Source organism: Chiloscyllium plagiosum, unplaced genomic scaffold (genome assembly GCF_037043375.1).
Source record: "Chiloscyllium plagiosum isolate Xiang-an unplaced genomic scaffold, Cpla_swu_hap1 HiC_scaffold_34, whole genome shotgun sequence".
Lineage (NCBI taxonomy): Eukaryota > Metazoa > Chordata > Chondrichthyes > Orectolobiformes > Hemiscylliidae > Chiloscyllium > Chiloscyllium plagiosum.
This window is the reverse complement of record NW_028270172.1, coordinates 29,439,678-29,455,567: the sequence shown is the minus strand read 5'-3', so window position 1 is coordinate 29,455,567 and position 15,890 is coordinate 29,439,678. Positions and strand designations below refer to the sequence as shown.

The 15,890-nt window shown below is 41.6% G+C and overlaps 1 protein-coding gene across 1 annotated transcript in view; it reads left to right on the top strand.

Annotated features, from left to right (window-relative positions):
- dap (death-associated protein) overlaps positions 1-13,780 on the top strand; it is an 89,991-nt gene extending 76,211 nt beyond the window's left edge. Inside the window, exons 3-4 of the mRNA XM_043719236.2 lie at positions 6,040-6,085; positions 13,467-13,780. Coding sequence (XP_043575171.1) covers positions 6,040-6,085; positions 13,467-13,586 — 166 coding nt within the window. The 3' untranslated portion in view covers positions 13,587-13,780. The remainder of the gene's footprint in view (positions 1-6,039; positions 6,086-13,466) is intronic.
- Positions 13,781-15,890: the final 2,110 nt, after the last annotated feature.

Sequence of the window (15,890 nt, the reverse complement as noted above, 5' to 3'; positions counted from 1 at the left end):
AGATATGATCTTTTATCTGTTGCCCCTAGTTTTGGACTTCCTCATAGAAATAGCAACTGCATGCCCAATCAAATGCCTTCACAATTTTAAAATAAATTAATATATTTTATGCATACATTTTCTCATCTTTATGGTGATTTAGAATAGAGCCATGCTAATACTTAATATATTGTGATTGAATCTTCCTACTGAATAAATAGTTGTAAACTAACCATGCCAATCAATCTTGGCAATTAGTCTACAACTGACCCAGGACTGCACAATCCATCCTAAATTGACAAGGAATGGTTCAATAGCAACCTCTAGGTGGCACAGATAGTTCACATGTGCTAAGAGGATCACTTGGAAGGAGCAGAAAGTTTTATAATGCCTGAGATAATTGAAGGTTTTGCAAATTGACTTTTTTTTATTACCATGTTATTCTGGTGGAGTAATTCTTGAAAACATTAGGAAGATTAACAAACTGAAGTTTAGCAGTAAAGCAGAGGGTTTTACTGAAGCTCTGCAATTCATTAGGCAACAAATTTTAAATGATCATGAAGAAGGGAAACTAAGGGGAGCAAAATAGATGGCAGAGGGACCAACTAGTGCAATCACTTGGGCTCCCACCGTGGACTGAATCACCATGATGAGCCAGGATGTAATGTAAGAGGAAACTGCCAGACAACACTGTGGTGGAGAGGGAGGAGCCAATTTTTTTCAAAACTAATTAAATTAAAATGTGTACATAAAATATTTCAATTTCTTTTAAAACTGAGGCATTTTGATAGAGTGTAGAGATGCTGTTACTTGTGAGGAAGTCCAGAACTAGGATCGAGATGTTGTGCCTGATTAAGAAGAAAGTGAGGTCTGCAGATGCTGGAGATCAAAGTTGAAACTTTATTGCTGGAACAGCACAGCAGGTCAGGCAGCATCCAGGGAACAGGAGATTCGACGTTTCGGGCACAGGCCCTTCCTCAGGAAGTTTCCTGAGGAAGGGCCTGTGCCCGAAACGTCGAATCTCCTGTTCCCTGGATGCTGCCTGACCTGCTGTGCTGTTCCAGCAATAAAGTTTCAACTGTGTCTGATTAAGCCTAGTTAGGAATTCTTGAGCAGTGGTCCCCTCTGGGTGTTTTTCATGATGGACCAGCTAAAATAGGCCAGGTTCCCTCCCTATAGGCTCCAAGTTGAACCTTAGTTTTCTTCTAATCAACCTGTTCAGAGATGCTGGATATTTTTAATCAACCTGTTCAGTTATGGAATAGGTGGGACTTGAACCCAGGCCTCTGTGCTCAGAGATAGGGACACTGCCATTGTGCCACAGGGCCCTCCAAAACTCACCCCAATAGTAGAGGGTGGGCAATGCCAAAATTGGCATCCCCCCAACCAGAAGTAAATAAATAAGAGTTGATTGAACTTGCTAGAAACTCACCTAATACCAATATTATTCTTCCTCCCCTACAATATGATTGGTTAGCAGCCCTAGAGGATAGTTCCTCCCTCTGCAGAGGGGTACAGCTCCCACTAAGCACCAATTTAGCCCATGTACAATGTGTTATGCCTGCAGGACAATCTTCATGCTAGGTCTGACCACTGACTCTGCTTCCACTCGAGTCTCTCCGTGGGCCCCAGGGCAGTGGGAACTGCATCCTGGTCTCGTAACTGGGTGGGGTGTGATGTGCTGGGTTCAAGTGAGTGCAGGGCCACCATGCTTGGCACCTTTGATTTCTGCACCTGCCTCCATCTGCATTTCTGCCCAATGTCCTTATTTAATGTATGGGGACTGGCAGCATCTGTGGAAAGAATTCAGAGTTAACAGGTCGGGTCTAATGACCCTCCTTCAGACCTGTTATGAAGAAGGGTCACTGGACCCGAAACATTAACTCTGATTTCTCTCCACAGTTACTGCCAGACCTGCTGAGATTTTCCAGCAATTTCTGTTTCCAGCATCTGCAATTCTTCTAGTTTTTTATTATATAAGAAGCCACTAGGTGAATAACATGGAAGGCTTTAAGGGAAAACTAGGTAAATACATGGAACTAAAGAGAAGTAAAGGATATATAGCTAGACTTAAATGAAGTAGCATGAGAAGGGGCTCATGGAACATTAAGGGTTGGCATAAACAAGTTATGCCGTATCTCTATGCTGTAAATTCTGTATAAAACTAGTTTATAATTATCCAAAGCTTTCCTGACCAAATTATTTTAGTTGCTTGGAGCATTGAATTTACAGGAGCAGTTGATCACGAGAGGAGGAGATAACAACAGTTGTGATTGTGAGAGATAACATCTGTGGGCTCGCTGTCAATTTGTTTTGCATTCAAAATATATTCTCTGATGGATGGTGGCAATTCTTTTCCATTTGTTACACTTCACTTGCTGTGGAGCTGGTGGGAGCAGCAGCTGGAAAAGTGATGGGAAGTTCATTTTTGAAAGAGACTTATTGAGCCCTTCTTCCCTCGAGCAAGATTAGCATCAGACCTTTCTCCTTTCATTACCCCAACTGGACTATTTGTGGTTCCATAGAAATGGGAACAGAATAGATTAATATTTTTTATTCTTCCCAACTTTTCATTTTCAGTTAGTGCCTGAATTTGCTAAAGGACATCAAATTCAAGGTTGTAGAGTGCGGTGCTGGGAAAGCACAGCCGGTCAGGCAACATCCGAGGAGCAGGCGAATCGATGATTCGTCAACTCTCCTGCTCCTCGGATGCTGCCTGACCGGCTGTGCATTTCTAACACCACACTCTTAAACTCTGATCTCCAGCAGCTGCAGTCCTTACTTTCTCCCAGCATCAAATTCAATTATAGAAAAGAGAGTGCATAGCCTCAATTTTTCTTTACTTTCCTACAGAGTCTGCTGAGGTTTTTTTAAAAAGTACAAACAAATGCCTGTGGGTGACAGTAAGCTAAAATGGGGATCCAAATAATTGATAAAGGGATGAAATTCCTTCCATATTTCTTCTCCCCTCCAAATTCTGCAGTTAGAATATTTGAATTGTGTGTAAAATATGCTCAGGTGTGTACTATATTCACTAGTAAACAAGTAGTATAGGGGTCTTGGACTAATAATCCATTAAATATGAGTTCAAGTCCTCAAGTCACAAATTGTTAAAGGTTTGAATTGAATTTGGCAGTCATTAAAGTGATAATGAAGGTACTGGATTATCGTTGAATTCCAGCTAAAGTCCTTTAGGGATGGAAATCCACTGTCATTGCTTGGTCTAGCCGAGAGGTGATTCCAGTCACACATCAAAAGGATTGAATGTTAACTGCATTCTGAAGTGGTTTAGCACGTTTCTCAGTGATATCTGGAAAACTAAGAGTGCACAATAGGTACTGGCCTTACCAGTGATAGCCCCATCCCAGTACTTTTTTTAAAATTCTAAGTAAATTTAAGACACATTGTATTAGCAAAGAACTTAGTTGCCATCGTTCTAACAATGTTGCTGTGCCTTTGGAGTTTTAGAAATTATCATTTTATTGCCCTTTTATTGGAACCCTGCAGTATCCATCCACTGCAATATGATGCAATATCTGTCTTTTATTCCTTTATCTCCTTCACCTGTCAAACTGAGGCAACAATGCAAACTTCCTGAGAGCTCAAAAACTGACCTTTATAATCTACCACCCATCTCCAACTACTCTCACAAGACCCTAAACATGTTGCCTCTTCACAAATTTGTGCCCATCTTTCCCAGAATATCATGTTTGCATCTCTTCCATTAATTTTCCACTTCGGCCACAGTACCAAACAACTACTATTGTCAGAAGCACAATTAACAGCATATGTAATGGACAAAGTTAAACTTCCAATCCTTTTCCTGTTTTGTTATTGCACTGTAAATGCTCTTGTCCACCATGCTTGGAGTGGACCACCTGGATTTGTTCTTACCAACCTAACTGTAGCTGGAGAATAGGCTGCATTAATTTCTCTTCCTCCTCCTGCACCGTTAACCCTAGCATCCTCCAGGGATCTATCTTTGGACCACCACCCCCACCCCCCCACCCCATTTTTCATCCATGTGCTGTCCCTTGATGGCATTGCCTAAAAACAAACATCTATGCTGATGACACCAAGCAGTAGCACCACGATATCCCTCTCAATCCCTTCGTTGCCTCAGATTTCTTGTCCAACATCTAGTAATGAATAGATGACAATTTTCTCCAGCTAAATATTGGAACAAAAAAAGAAACAGAGAGGTTTCAATTTTATTATATAATGATGGCAAATTATCAACAATCCTTGTGATTGCTTAAATTGACAGCAACTTTAGGATTTGGGATATGTGAAGAATAACATGGACATCAACATTTTGCTGTTTCTGAGTGCTCAATTCTACATGGAGTGCAGAGTGGAGCTTCCCACAAGCACCCTTAGAATCATGATTTGATGAGAATTTCAACTCCATCACTTGGCCTTTCTTTTTAAAAAAAAGTCTTGCAAAAATTATAGCATGTTGACTTAGTTGTATATGAGTTTTATGGTGTTACAGTGTAACTTGAGATTTACTGCAAAATACTTGTACTGGCCCTGAAATTCAAATGTTTCTTTTTAAAATGTCTGCAGTCCTTTTGGGGTTTCATCTTAATAGTCATTCTACTTTCACTACTTGGCAATTTAAACTAAAGGATTGTAAATGTTTCGGTTTCCACATGTGTACCTGCTTACTCATATTACTGTCTCAATATGCCAGAACATCCCATTAACTAGTTTGTGAACAGAAGCATATGAAGTCAACAACAAGTTCCTTTTCTTTCTATTTGACCCTAAAAATAGATCATTGTCTTTGTAAAATCATACAGTACAGAAGTTGCCCTTCAGTTCATTGAGTCTGTACTGCTAAAACTATGCTGGTACCTACACTAGTCTCACTTTTCTGCACTAGACCCTTAGCCTAGGTCCCCACTTCCAATCCTTTTTCTAGCAACAAACCTCATCCTTCTCATTAGTGACTGCATAAGGCTGAATCAGACTTTTTGCCACCTTCTTGACATTTGACTGATGCAGTGGCTTTTGTTGCGGTTCATTCCGAGCAGTGCCACGACTCTGTGCTTTCTGGTCTGTTCCCAGGACACATACCAAGATAAACATTGACTGCTCCTGGAGGACTATAAACTCAGTGAGCACATTTTGGTCTGCCTGAAACTTCCTGGTCTTCCAGAGCAAGAAGTTGACCTTGACTGAGTGTTGCAGATTGGCACATTCCAAGGTCTAGGACTGTGTCATGACAAACTCACTAAAGGTTGGGGCAGCTGCTGCCAAGTGCAGTGGGGAAAGACCACCATTTAAGTCTTTCTGCCAAAGTACAATGGAAGTCTGCTTAGTTATCGGACCCTCTCGCAGCCTCTAGTCTTATATTAATATAGTCTTGTATAAGTAAGCAATGTCTTTGGTTTGTTTGTTGGATAGAGTCAAACTCCATTGTTTGTTTCTTCATATACAGAGCCAAATTGCTTTAGTGTCTATGTTTTTATAGAAAGATATGTTTATGAATAAAGTTTATTTCTGAAATTAAAAACAATTTCCACTCACAGACAAAAGCTTCAAACTTTATTAAAGATGTGGGGGCTGAATTTTAACTGCAAAATATGGTTGTACTGGGCAAGTGGGAAAATATTTTAAAGAATTTTAAAAATATCTCTCACCTGATGCCAACCTGCCCATTTCTAGAGGCAGGTCATTACAATGCTCATCCTGTGAGCTGTTAAATGATGGATTGACATTAAAGATACAAAATATATAGAAAGGCCTGAATTTGAAAAATGCGATACAAAGGATGAGATCAAACAAATAAATGAAGTCTTATTGTAAATTCATTTCAGCAAGTGAATTAAAGATATGACAGTAAACTATTAAAATATTGACACAGCTATCAGAAATGGTATTGTTTTAAGTATCTTGCTTTTCTCTCAATGTTGCTATTTATGGATTTTCTGTTACATGAGGCTGAGCAGAATTATGATGATGTGTGAGTTTTGTTTTTGTTGTCTGTATTAAATATCAAAGCATAACAATTCTCTCTGACACAGTCGTGTTAATCATCTTTTTCTTGTTCAGCCCTAAGCCAACTGTTCCGATCATCATCTCTGGTGCTTTAGCAAGGGTAAGATGCAATTTACTTCTCCATTTTCTTCAATTTTGGTGAGATGTCTATTTATAATTAGAGCAATTTTAAAAGTTGGAGGTTGCTGGAAATGTATAGTTGAGTTGCCAGCACATGGAGTAAAAGAAAGGGTCAACACCTGAAGCCTTAACCATTCAATGCCTCCAAAACATTCAATGCCTTTTTGCTTCCACCTTAGACTGATCCTCTGTGTATTTTAAGTGGTTTTGTGTATTATTGACAAGTTCCAATGTTTACCTTCAGGAACCTAGTGTTTAAAGGTACCCTGTTTAACCTTAACATTGGTACATTATTATTGAGTGCCATGACATTTGTTATAGGGTTGTTTACTGCAGTACATTCCAGTGCCTGACACAATTAATGTCACTTTGGAACAACCATTCCCTTTCAGACTTGCAATCTCTACAGGTGCCATACTCCCTGTTCAAGTTGTACAGCAGGGACTGAACCTATCAGACCTCAGACTGCCCAATGAAGCTGTCACCTTTTCCCTGAAATGCTGCTACCACCCCCAAGACCCACCTGGGTGCACCAGATTTGTCAGTGCCAGCTGTTCCTGGAGTTCAGGAGCTCCTCCTAATAACCATGCCCCCTTTCTCTCCTTCACCTGCCAATACCAGCCTTTCAACCCTGGTCTATGGGGTGCTGGCCGGACTGAGCTGAGCTGTAATAGCTCCTGACCCCCACCCAAGGCGATGGTCACAATAGAGGGACTCATGGCCATGATGAGCAGCCCCACCAAGCTGCGGTCCCAGCAAGAAAGTTGCTTACAAATGCCTCAGAAAGATAGCATCAGGCAGGAGCCACAAAACAGCCAGAAGTAAGTGATGGCTGTAGGAGGCAGCTCGGAGCCCATTGCCGATGAGTAGCACCCCCACCCTGCCATAGGGCCACCTACCTCCCCAAGTCACCTGCTCCTCAGTTGGTGCATCTGTTGCAAGTGAGTAGAATATTACAGTTTTCTTTTAAAATAGATTTCAAAATGCCAGTACAAGTATTTTTTCTTAATTTACCAATGTAGGAAGTTGGTTGCTTAACGTACTATATTTCATCTTGGCAGGTACAGATTCAGTTTTCTTTTCTGCTTAAAAAAGGCCCCACAGAATTGAATTCCAGTTTAGGGATGATGAATAAACAAGACTTGACTGCAAGCTTTGAATGAGCTCAAGTTTCTGAAAAGTGGCAGGCCAGGCAGGAGTCTAATGAAATCAGGTGTAATTTAGATGTAATAAAAGATTAAAGCAGATGAGCTGAGACGTAAGCAGAGCACTGTTACTGGGTGGAAGAAGGGTGGCTTGATTATGAAGCAGATACATAGATAGATGTTCATCTTAGTCATTAGAAAGCCAAGGTTGAAAAACGCCCAGTTTCACACACACTAACCTTTTCTGGGGAGAAGGTTAGAGTTGGTGGTTAGCAAATGGAGTTTGTGACAGGGACTGATTTCAAAATAGTTATCTCCAATCATCCAGTACTGGATAACTAATATGCGATAGGATTAGGGTTAGGCATGTCAAATTGGAAACAGTGGGAAAGTTGTGTTTGTAAAGTAGAGCTGGAAGTGTACCTGTAGAACCGGATCGGTTTTCAGATGATGATCCCAAAGGCAGCACCCAGATGAGAAATTGGAGGTATTAAGGGGAAATCCCTAGGTGATAACAGTGTGAGAGTGGGAAGTGAACCATTGCAGGTCATCCTTTGACCATGACTGGATATATGGAATCAGATGAGTGATCCATGCAGCTGGCCATTGGTGGAGAGATGTTCGAGGAAGAGAAGAATATGGTCAATCATGCCCAAGACGCCAGACAGACTAAGGCCAATGAAGAGATTTTATCATGTTACAGTTGCACAATATATAATTTGCATCTTTAAATTGGGCTATTTTAGTGCAGTAGCAGGGCAGAAAACCAGTCCAAGGACTTTGGAAAGGTAAGAGAGATCAGAACTGTACGACAGTTTGCAAGGACAGAGGAGTTGCATGTGTATTTTGTTTGAGAGGGCTGATGATGGTTGATTTGAACAAGAGGGGGGTTGTAACTGAAGAAAGGGAACTGAAAGCACCGAGACCAGGATGGTTAGTTGGATGATAGACAGTTTGCTGAGAGTAAGATCAGAGGAGGAGTAGCTGGGTTTCATACACCAGTCAAACTCTGAAAGAAATTAGAATCAGGGAGAGACTTGGGGAGATTTGGTCCTGTGGGCTAAAAAGCTGATCTGCTATGGTATTCCAGATTAAACGTTCTAAGTAGCTTCTATTTGAGAGATTTGTCTCTACTGGTAGGAAGGATGTAGGTAGCCGGACACTCCGAACCAACCCTTTAGAGTTTAAAACATTTAGGAGTTGAGTAGTCACTTGACAGGCTTGTGCCTGTTTCTATAAAGCAATACTGAATGCACCACTGAACGTTACCTCTAAAATATGTCACTGACGTTATTATATATCTACTGTTCGATTATGTAATTTATCTACCACCCATTTGAAAATAACAGCCTAGAGTTGTTTGCCAATTCCTTTTGATTGGGGATTTTTGCAGTCTGTCACTTTGGTGTTGATGGGAAAATTAGGGAAAACCTGTCAGAAACAACTTGCAACAGGAAACCCCTCAGGAAATTAACCCTTGGAAATGGTTTTCTGGACCACTTTGACTGCCCACATTGCGTGGTTGCTTTCTCATTCAATTTTGGGAAATTACCTATTGTAAAAATGAATTAATTTTAACTCAGAAAAGATTATGGGGCTTAACTGTCACGTAATGGGAAGATTTTTTAAAAAGGAGAACTTGCATTTTTATAATGTGTTTCATGAGATACATTGCAGCCAGTGAGTTAGATTTTTGAAGTGTTGTCACTACTGTAATGTAAACAGAATTTTTGCTGAACTGAGACTTCCATGATTACCCACATCAGTATCCTGTAAGCTCTAATCTTGCGTGGAGAAACTCATTAACCATGGTTAAGTTGGTTGATCTCTTGACTCTCCTGATTCAGAAGATTGTAGATTCAAACAGGCATTCCAGTGCAAGGCCAGTAAAGTGGTGCATTGATGGGGTTTGATGCTTTTGATGGGGTTAATGGAGATAAACTGCTCCCTTTGGTGGAAGAATCTAAAACAAACCTTCACTGAACCATTAAGTGACGACCTTAGAAAGAAATTCTTTGCAGAGAGAGTAATCTGAAATTCCTTTCAGCCTGAATAGGCATTGAAGATAACCCTGATTGGAAATTTCAAAACTGAGATTGATGGCTTTTTGTTGGGATTAGATATTAAAGTATTGTGATCAAAGGTGCAGATTGAGTTAAGAATCGGGAGTAACCATGATCTAAGCAAAAGTTAAAATAAACTTCACTCCTGAAAATGGACAGTCATACCTTTAACTTTTGTTGTGAAACAGAGAACCAATTAACCTTCCCATATAGAAGTCTAAGAAAGAGATCTAGAGATGCAGTGTTCCTGTCCGTACTTCTAGGCTAGAGGCTCATGTTCAAATCCGACCTCCTCCAGAAATGTGTCGTAACATCTCTGAATAAGTTGATTGGAAAATATCTATAGAAGGCAACAAGTCCCATGAATTATTTGAAATAGGAGTCTGATGGCTTTCTCTTTGGGTAGAGTCATGTCCACACGTATATGACTATGAAGGCACAGTCACCAATGGTGCAGCCGGTAAAATAGGAGATGGTGAAGAGGCCAGAATAAGACGAGAGCCAATATCTTAGAGATTTCAGGGGCTGGAGATGATTATAGCATTAGAGAGGAACTAAACCATGGAGGTATTTAAATACAAGAATTTTTTTTAAAAATGAAAATAATACTTAACTGAAAATGACAGATGTACAGGCCTTACTCAAAGGAAGGTCAGAGCTGTCATAGAGCTTTCCCTGCTGTCCTGACCAAGACTTGTCCCTGAACCAATCTCTCTTAAAGAAAAAGAATCATGTGGTCTTTACAAATGTTCTGCAAACAGGTCAGCTGCCAATTTTCATTACAACAGTGACCACATCTCAAAATATCATTTTCTGTAAAATTCTTTGGAATCACCTGAAGTTGTGAAAGACGCTATGAGGTTCATCGTTCTCTGCAAATTAGATTTTTTAAGAAAGCAAATTATTGCAGATGATGGAAATCTGAAATAAAAATAAGAAGTGCGAGAGAAATAGAATATGTTTGGCAGCATCTGTGCAGAGAGAAAGAGTTGCTGTTTTGATCCAGTATGACTCTTCATTGGGGATGGAACATAGAACATTGCAGTGCAGTACAGGCCCTTCAGCCCTCAATGTTGCGCCGACCTGTGGAACCAATCTGAAGCCCATCTAACCTACACTATTACATCCTCATCCCTATGCCTATCCAATGACCATTTAAATGCCCTTAAAGTTGGCAAGTCTACTACAGTTGCAGGCAGTGCATTCCATTCTGAGTAAAGAAACTACCTCTGACGTCTGTCCTGTATCTATCACCCCTCAATTCAAAGCTATGTCCTCACATGCTAGCCATCGCCATCCAAGGAAAAAGGCTCTGTCCAGTCTATCTAACTTTCTGATTATCTTATATGTCTCAATTAAGTTGCCTCTCAACCTTCTCTCTAATGAAAACAGTCTCAAGTCCCTCAGCCTTTCTTCATAAGACCTTCCCTCTGTATCAGGCAGCATCCTAGTAAGTCTCCTCTGAAACCTTTTCAAAGCTTCCACATTCTTCCCATAATGCGGTGACTAGAATTGTACGCAATACTCCAAATGTGGCCGCACCAGAGTTCTGTACAGGTGCAGCATGATCTCATGGTTCCGAAACTCAATCCCTCTACCAATAAAAGCTAATACACCATATGCCTACTTAACAATCTGGGTGGCAACTTTAAAGAATCTATATACCTGGACACTGAGATCTGTCTCTGCTCGTCTACACTACTAAGAATCTTACCATTTGCCCAGTACTCTGCGTACCTGTTACTCCTTCCGAAGTGAATCACCTCACACTTTTCCGTTAGCTCGGCAGCTTATCTATATCCCTCTGTAAACTACAACATCCTTCATCACTATCCACAACTCTACCAACCTTAATGTCATCCGCAAATGTACTAACCCATCCTTCTATGCCCTCATCTAGGTCATTTATATAAATGACAAACAACAGTGGGCCCAAAACAGATCCTTGTGGTTCCCCATTCGTAACTGAATCCAGGATGAATAGTTCCTATCAACCATCACCCTCTGCCTTCTTTTAACTCGCCAATTTCTGATCCAAACCGCAAAATCGCCCTCAATTCCATGCCGCCGTATTTTGTGCAATAGCCTACTGTGGGGAACTTTCTCAAATGCCTTACTGAAATCCATATACACCACATCAACCGCTTTACCCTCATCCACCTGTTTGGTCACCTTCTCAAAGAACACATAAGTTTTGTGAGGCATGACCTACCCTTCACATAACTGCGTTGACTATCCCTAATCAACTTATTCCTGTCCTAGATGATTATGAATCCTATCGCATATAACCGTTTCCAACACTTCACCCACAACCGAAGTAAGTAAGGCTCACAGGTCTATAATTCCAGTCTCCACTTCCCTTCTTGAACAAGGGAAAATTTGCTATACTCCAGTTTTCCGGCACTATTCCTGTAGACAATTATGTTATAAAGATCAAAGCTAAAAGCTCAGCAATCTCCTCCCTAGAGAATCCGAGGATAAAGCCCATCTTGCCCAGGGGACTTAGCAATTCTGGAAAGTGTAAAACTAGATAACACCTCCTCCTTATGCACCTCAATCTAGTCTAGTAGCCTGTATCTCCGTATTCTCCTCAACTACATTGTCTTTTTCTAGTGTGAATACTGATGAAAAGTATTCATTTAACGCTTCCCCTTTCTCCTCTGACTCTACGCACAACTTCCCACTACTATGCTTGATTGGCCCTAATCTTACTCTAGTCATTCTTTTATTCCTGATATAGCTATAGAAAGCCTTAGAGTTTTTCTTGATCTATCAGCCAATGCTGTCTCATGTCCCTCCTGGCTCTTCTTAGCTCTCTCTTTAGGTCTTTCCTGGCTAACTTGTAACTTACCAAGTGCCCTAACTGTGCCATCAAATCTCATCCTAACATAAGCCTCCTTCTCTCTCTTGACAAGAAATTCAACTTGCTTAGTAAGCCATGGCACCCGCACTCGACAACTTCCACCTTGCCTGACCAATACATACTTATTCAAGAACCCCAAAAAAGCTGGTCCTTGAATAAGCTCCATATTTCAATTGTGCCCATCCCCTGCAGTTTCCTTCCCAATCCTGTGCATCATAAATCTTGCCTCGTCACATCATAATTGTCTTTCCCCCAGCTATAACTCTTGCCTGAGGTATATACCTATCCCTTTTCCATCACTAAAGTAAACAACCTACTGTGCTCACTATCACCAAAGTGCTCGCCTACCTCCAAATCTAATACCTGGCCAGGTTCATTACCCAGTACCAAATCTAATGAGGCTTCGCCCCTTCTTGGTCTATCTACATACTGTGTCAGGAAACCACCCGGATGCTCCCGATATCGAAGTAGACACATTTCAAACCAACTTCTTGCCTGCCGGTGCCTACTTGCAATCTTGAAATCCTGGTTCTGACATCACTGCTCTCATCCTCCTGTATACCCGAACTACAATTCCGGTTCCAATCCCCCAGCTGAATTAGCTTAAACCCACCTGAAGAGTATTAGCAAATGTCCCCCCCAGGATATTGGTACCCCTCTGGTTCAGTTGAAGACCATCCTGTTTGTAGAAGTCCCACCTGCCCTCGAATGAACCCCAATTATCCAGGAATCCAGAACCCTCCTTCCTGCACCATTCTTGTAGCCACGTGTTCAACTTCTCTCTCTCCCTATTCCTTGCTTCGCTGACACGTGGCATAGGCATCAAACTAGAGATAACAACTTTGTTTGTTCTAGCTCTAAGCTTCCACCCTAGCTCCCTGAATTTCTGCCTTAAATCCCCATCTCTCTTCCTACCTATATCGTTGGTCCCAAGGTGGACCACGACTTGGGGCTGCTCCCCCTCCCTCTCAAGGATCCTGAAAACACGATCAGAGACATCTGGCACCTGGGAGGCATCACACCAACCGTGAGTCTCTTGTTCCCACGGAACCTCCTGTCTGTCCCCCTAACTATGGAGTCCACAATGACTAATGCTGTGCTCCTCTTCCCCCTTCCCTCAGACCTGTGCCAGAGACCCTGTTCCTCATTGCTTACCCCTGGTATTGGAATCAAAACTTAACTCGCTCCACTGATGCTGCCTGACCTGCTGAGTTTCTCCAGGATTATTTTAGTTGTTTTGTTTACGTTGTTGAATAGAAATTAATTATGCTGTTATCATTCCTGCCACAGGGGGACAAGGACTTTCCCCCAGCTGCTGCCCAAGTTGCTCACCAAAAGCCCTACCCATCAGTGGAGAAACTGCCGGTTTCACACCAGATCAACCATTCCATCCACCAGCCTCGCAAGTGAAGGATGTGACCCTTCGAGCGAACGTACCGAAATCTGTGGGAAGTGTCGTTCCAGTTGGACTCCTGATATCTGATAATTGAAGAAATCTTTTGATTTTAGGAAAAGAGCTACAGTTTTAAATTTTGTAAACTTTTGTTGAAACACATTTGAGCAAATAATAGCCATTTTTAATTAAATTGGCTCCTGAGATACAATTTTGTTTTTGATATTTCAGAAATAATAGATAAGTCATTGCTTCGGGATAAGTGGGCTAAACACTCATACAGTATGTGTGTATGGATGCTCCTGTGTGTATGTTATGCATGATGCATAATGGTGTAAACCTCACGCACAACAGCACGCTGACTCAGTATACATGTTGAGGGTTTTGTAGAAGGCATAACTGAGGACAACAGTATGCCAAAAGAAAACGCAAAGATAACAAAGTACATGCTATGAATTTGGAGTAGCCTTTCCAGAATCTCAAGTTCCCGTTTCCTCAATCTGGACATTTCTAGGTCTTCACATGCCTGCATCGGATTCAAGGGGAGCTGTCAGTTCACTCATCTGATGTGGGTAGTGTCCTAGTGAAGGCACAGTCACCAATGGTGCAGCAGGTAAAATAGGGGATTGGGAAGAGTCCGGAATAAGACGAGAGCCAATATCTTAGAGGTTCGGGGGCTGGAGGTGATTATAACATTAAAGAGGGACAAGACCATAGAAGTATTTAAATACAAGAATAAAATTTTTAAAATGAAAATAATACTTAACTAAAAATGACAGATGTACAAGACTTGATGAAAGCAAGGCCAGAGTTGTCATAATTTTGAATAATATCAATTTAAAGCAGTTAGAAGGTGGGAGGCTTCTTGGCGTACCTTAAGATAGTCTAGTCTCTCTGTAAGAAAGGCAAGATGAGGGTTTCAGCAGCTACTGAGCTGAGACAGGAATAGAAATGGCCATTGTTATGGAGTAAGAAACAGCTACAGTTAGTGTGGATATGTGGGTGGCAAGAGATGCTAAAGTGTGGAGCCGGTAAAAGCACAGGAGATCAAGCAGCATCAGAGGAGCGGGAGAGTCGACATTTCAGGTCAGGACCTTTCACCACCAACTGTCTTGCTGCTCTGATACAGCTCGATCTGCTGTGCTTTTTCCAGCTCCACACTTTATTACCTCTGACTTTCCAATATCTGCAGTCCTCACTGTATATGGGTGGCAAACTCCTCTCAGGGTCAGTATACCAACAAGTTTGCAAATGGTCTGGTTTAGTCTCAGACACTTGTCAGGGAGAAAGATGAGATCAGAAGCTAGGTAACAGACTTTGTAAAGTGTAGCGGGGGGGGGGGGGGGGGGGGAGCTGAGAATATCAGTATCGGTTTTTTCCCATTGTTTAATTAGAAAAATTTTCTGCTCCTCCAATGCTGGATGCCAGATAAGCAGTCTGATAATTTTGTGATAATGGAGTATTTAGAGGGACAGTGAGGTAGAGCTGGCTATTGTTAATGTACGTGTGGAAACCAGTACTGTTTTTTTTGAATGATGTTACAGAGAAACATCATGTCAATGAGAAATAGCAAGGGGTCAGGGTAGGTCCTTGGGAACACCAGAGGTAATGGTGCGATTTGAGAAGAGAAGCATTTGGGTGGCACTGTGGTTAGCACTGCTGCCTCACAGCGCCAGAGACCTGGGTTCAGTTCCTGCCTCAGGCAGCTACCTGTGTGGAGTTTGCACATTCTCCCCGTGTCTGCGTGGGTTTCCTCCGGGTGCTCCAGTTTCCTCCCACAGTCCAAAAATATGCAGGTTAGGTGAATTGGCCATGTTAAATTGCCCGTAGTGTTAGGTGAAAGGGTAAATGGAGGGGAATGATTCTAGGTGGGTTACTCTTCGGAGGGTCGGTATGGACTTGTTGGACCGAAGGGTCTGTTTCCACATTGTAAGTAATCTAATCTAATCATTTGCAGTTGGCATTATGAATACAATTAGAGGTAAGAACGAAACCAGGAGTATAGGTACCCTCCCAGGCAGGCACACGAGGCATTGGAAGAGGATAGTCTGGTCAACTGTGTAAAAGGAACCAGACAAATCAAGAAAGACAGGGAAGGATTGTTACTTTATTTGTCCAATTCAGCAATTTATGGAGAACAGCTGATGTAATAAGACATCTCAAGATGCTACATAGGAGCATATTGAGGCATGTAAGGAGAAATTGGATGAGGTGGTTAAAATCTTGATCAAAGAGTGAAATTTTAAGGAGTGTCTTAAGGAAGGATAAAGTCAGAGAGGTGGAAGATGGGACGAGCAGAGCCTAGGTCCTAATAGTTGCAT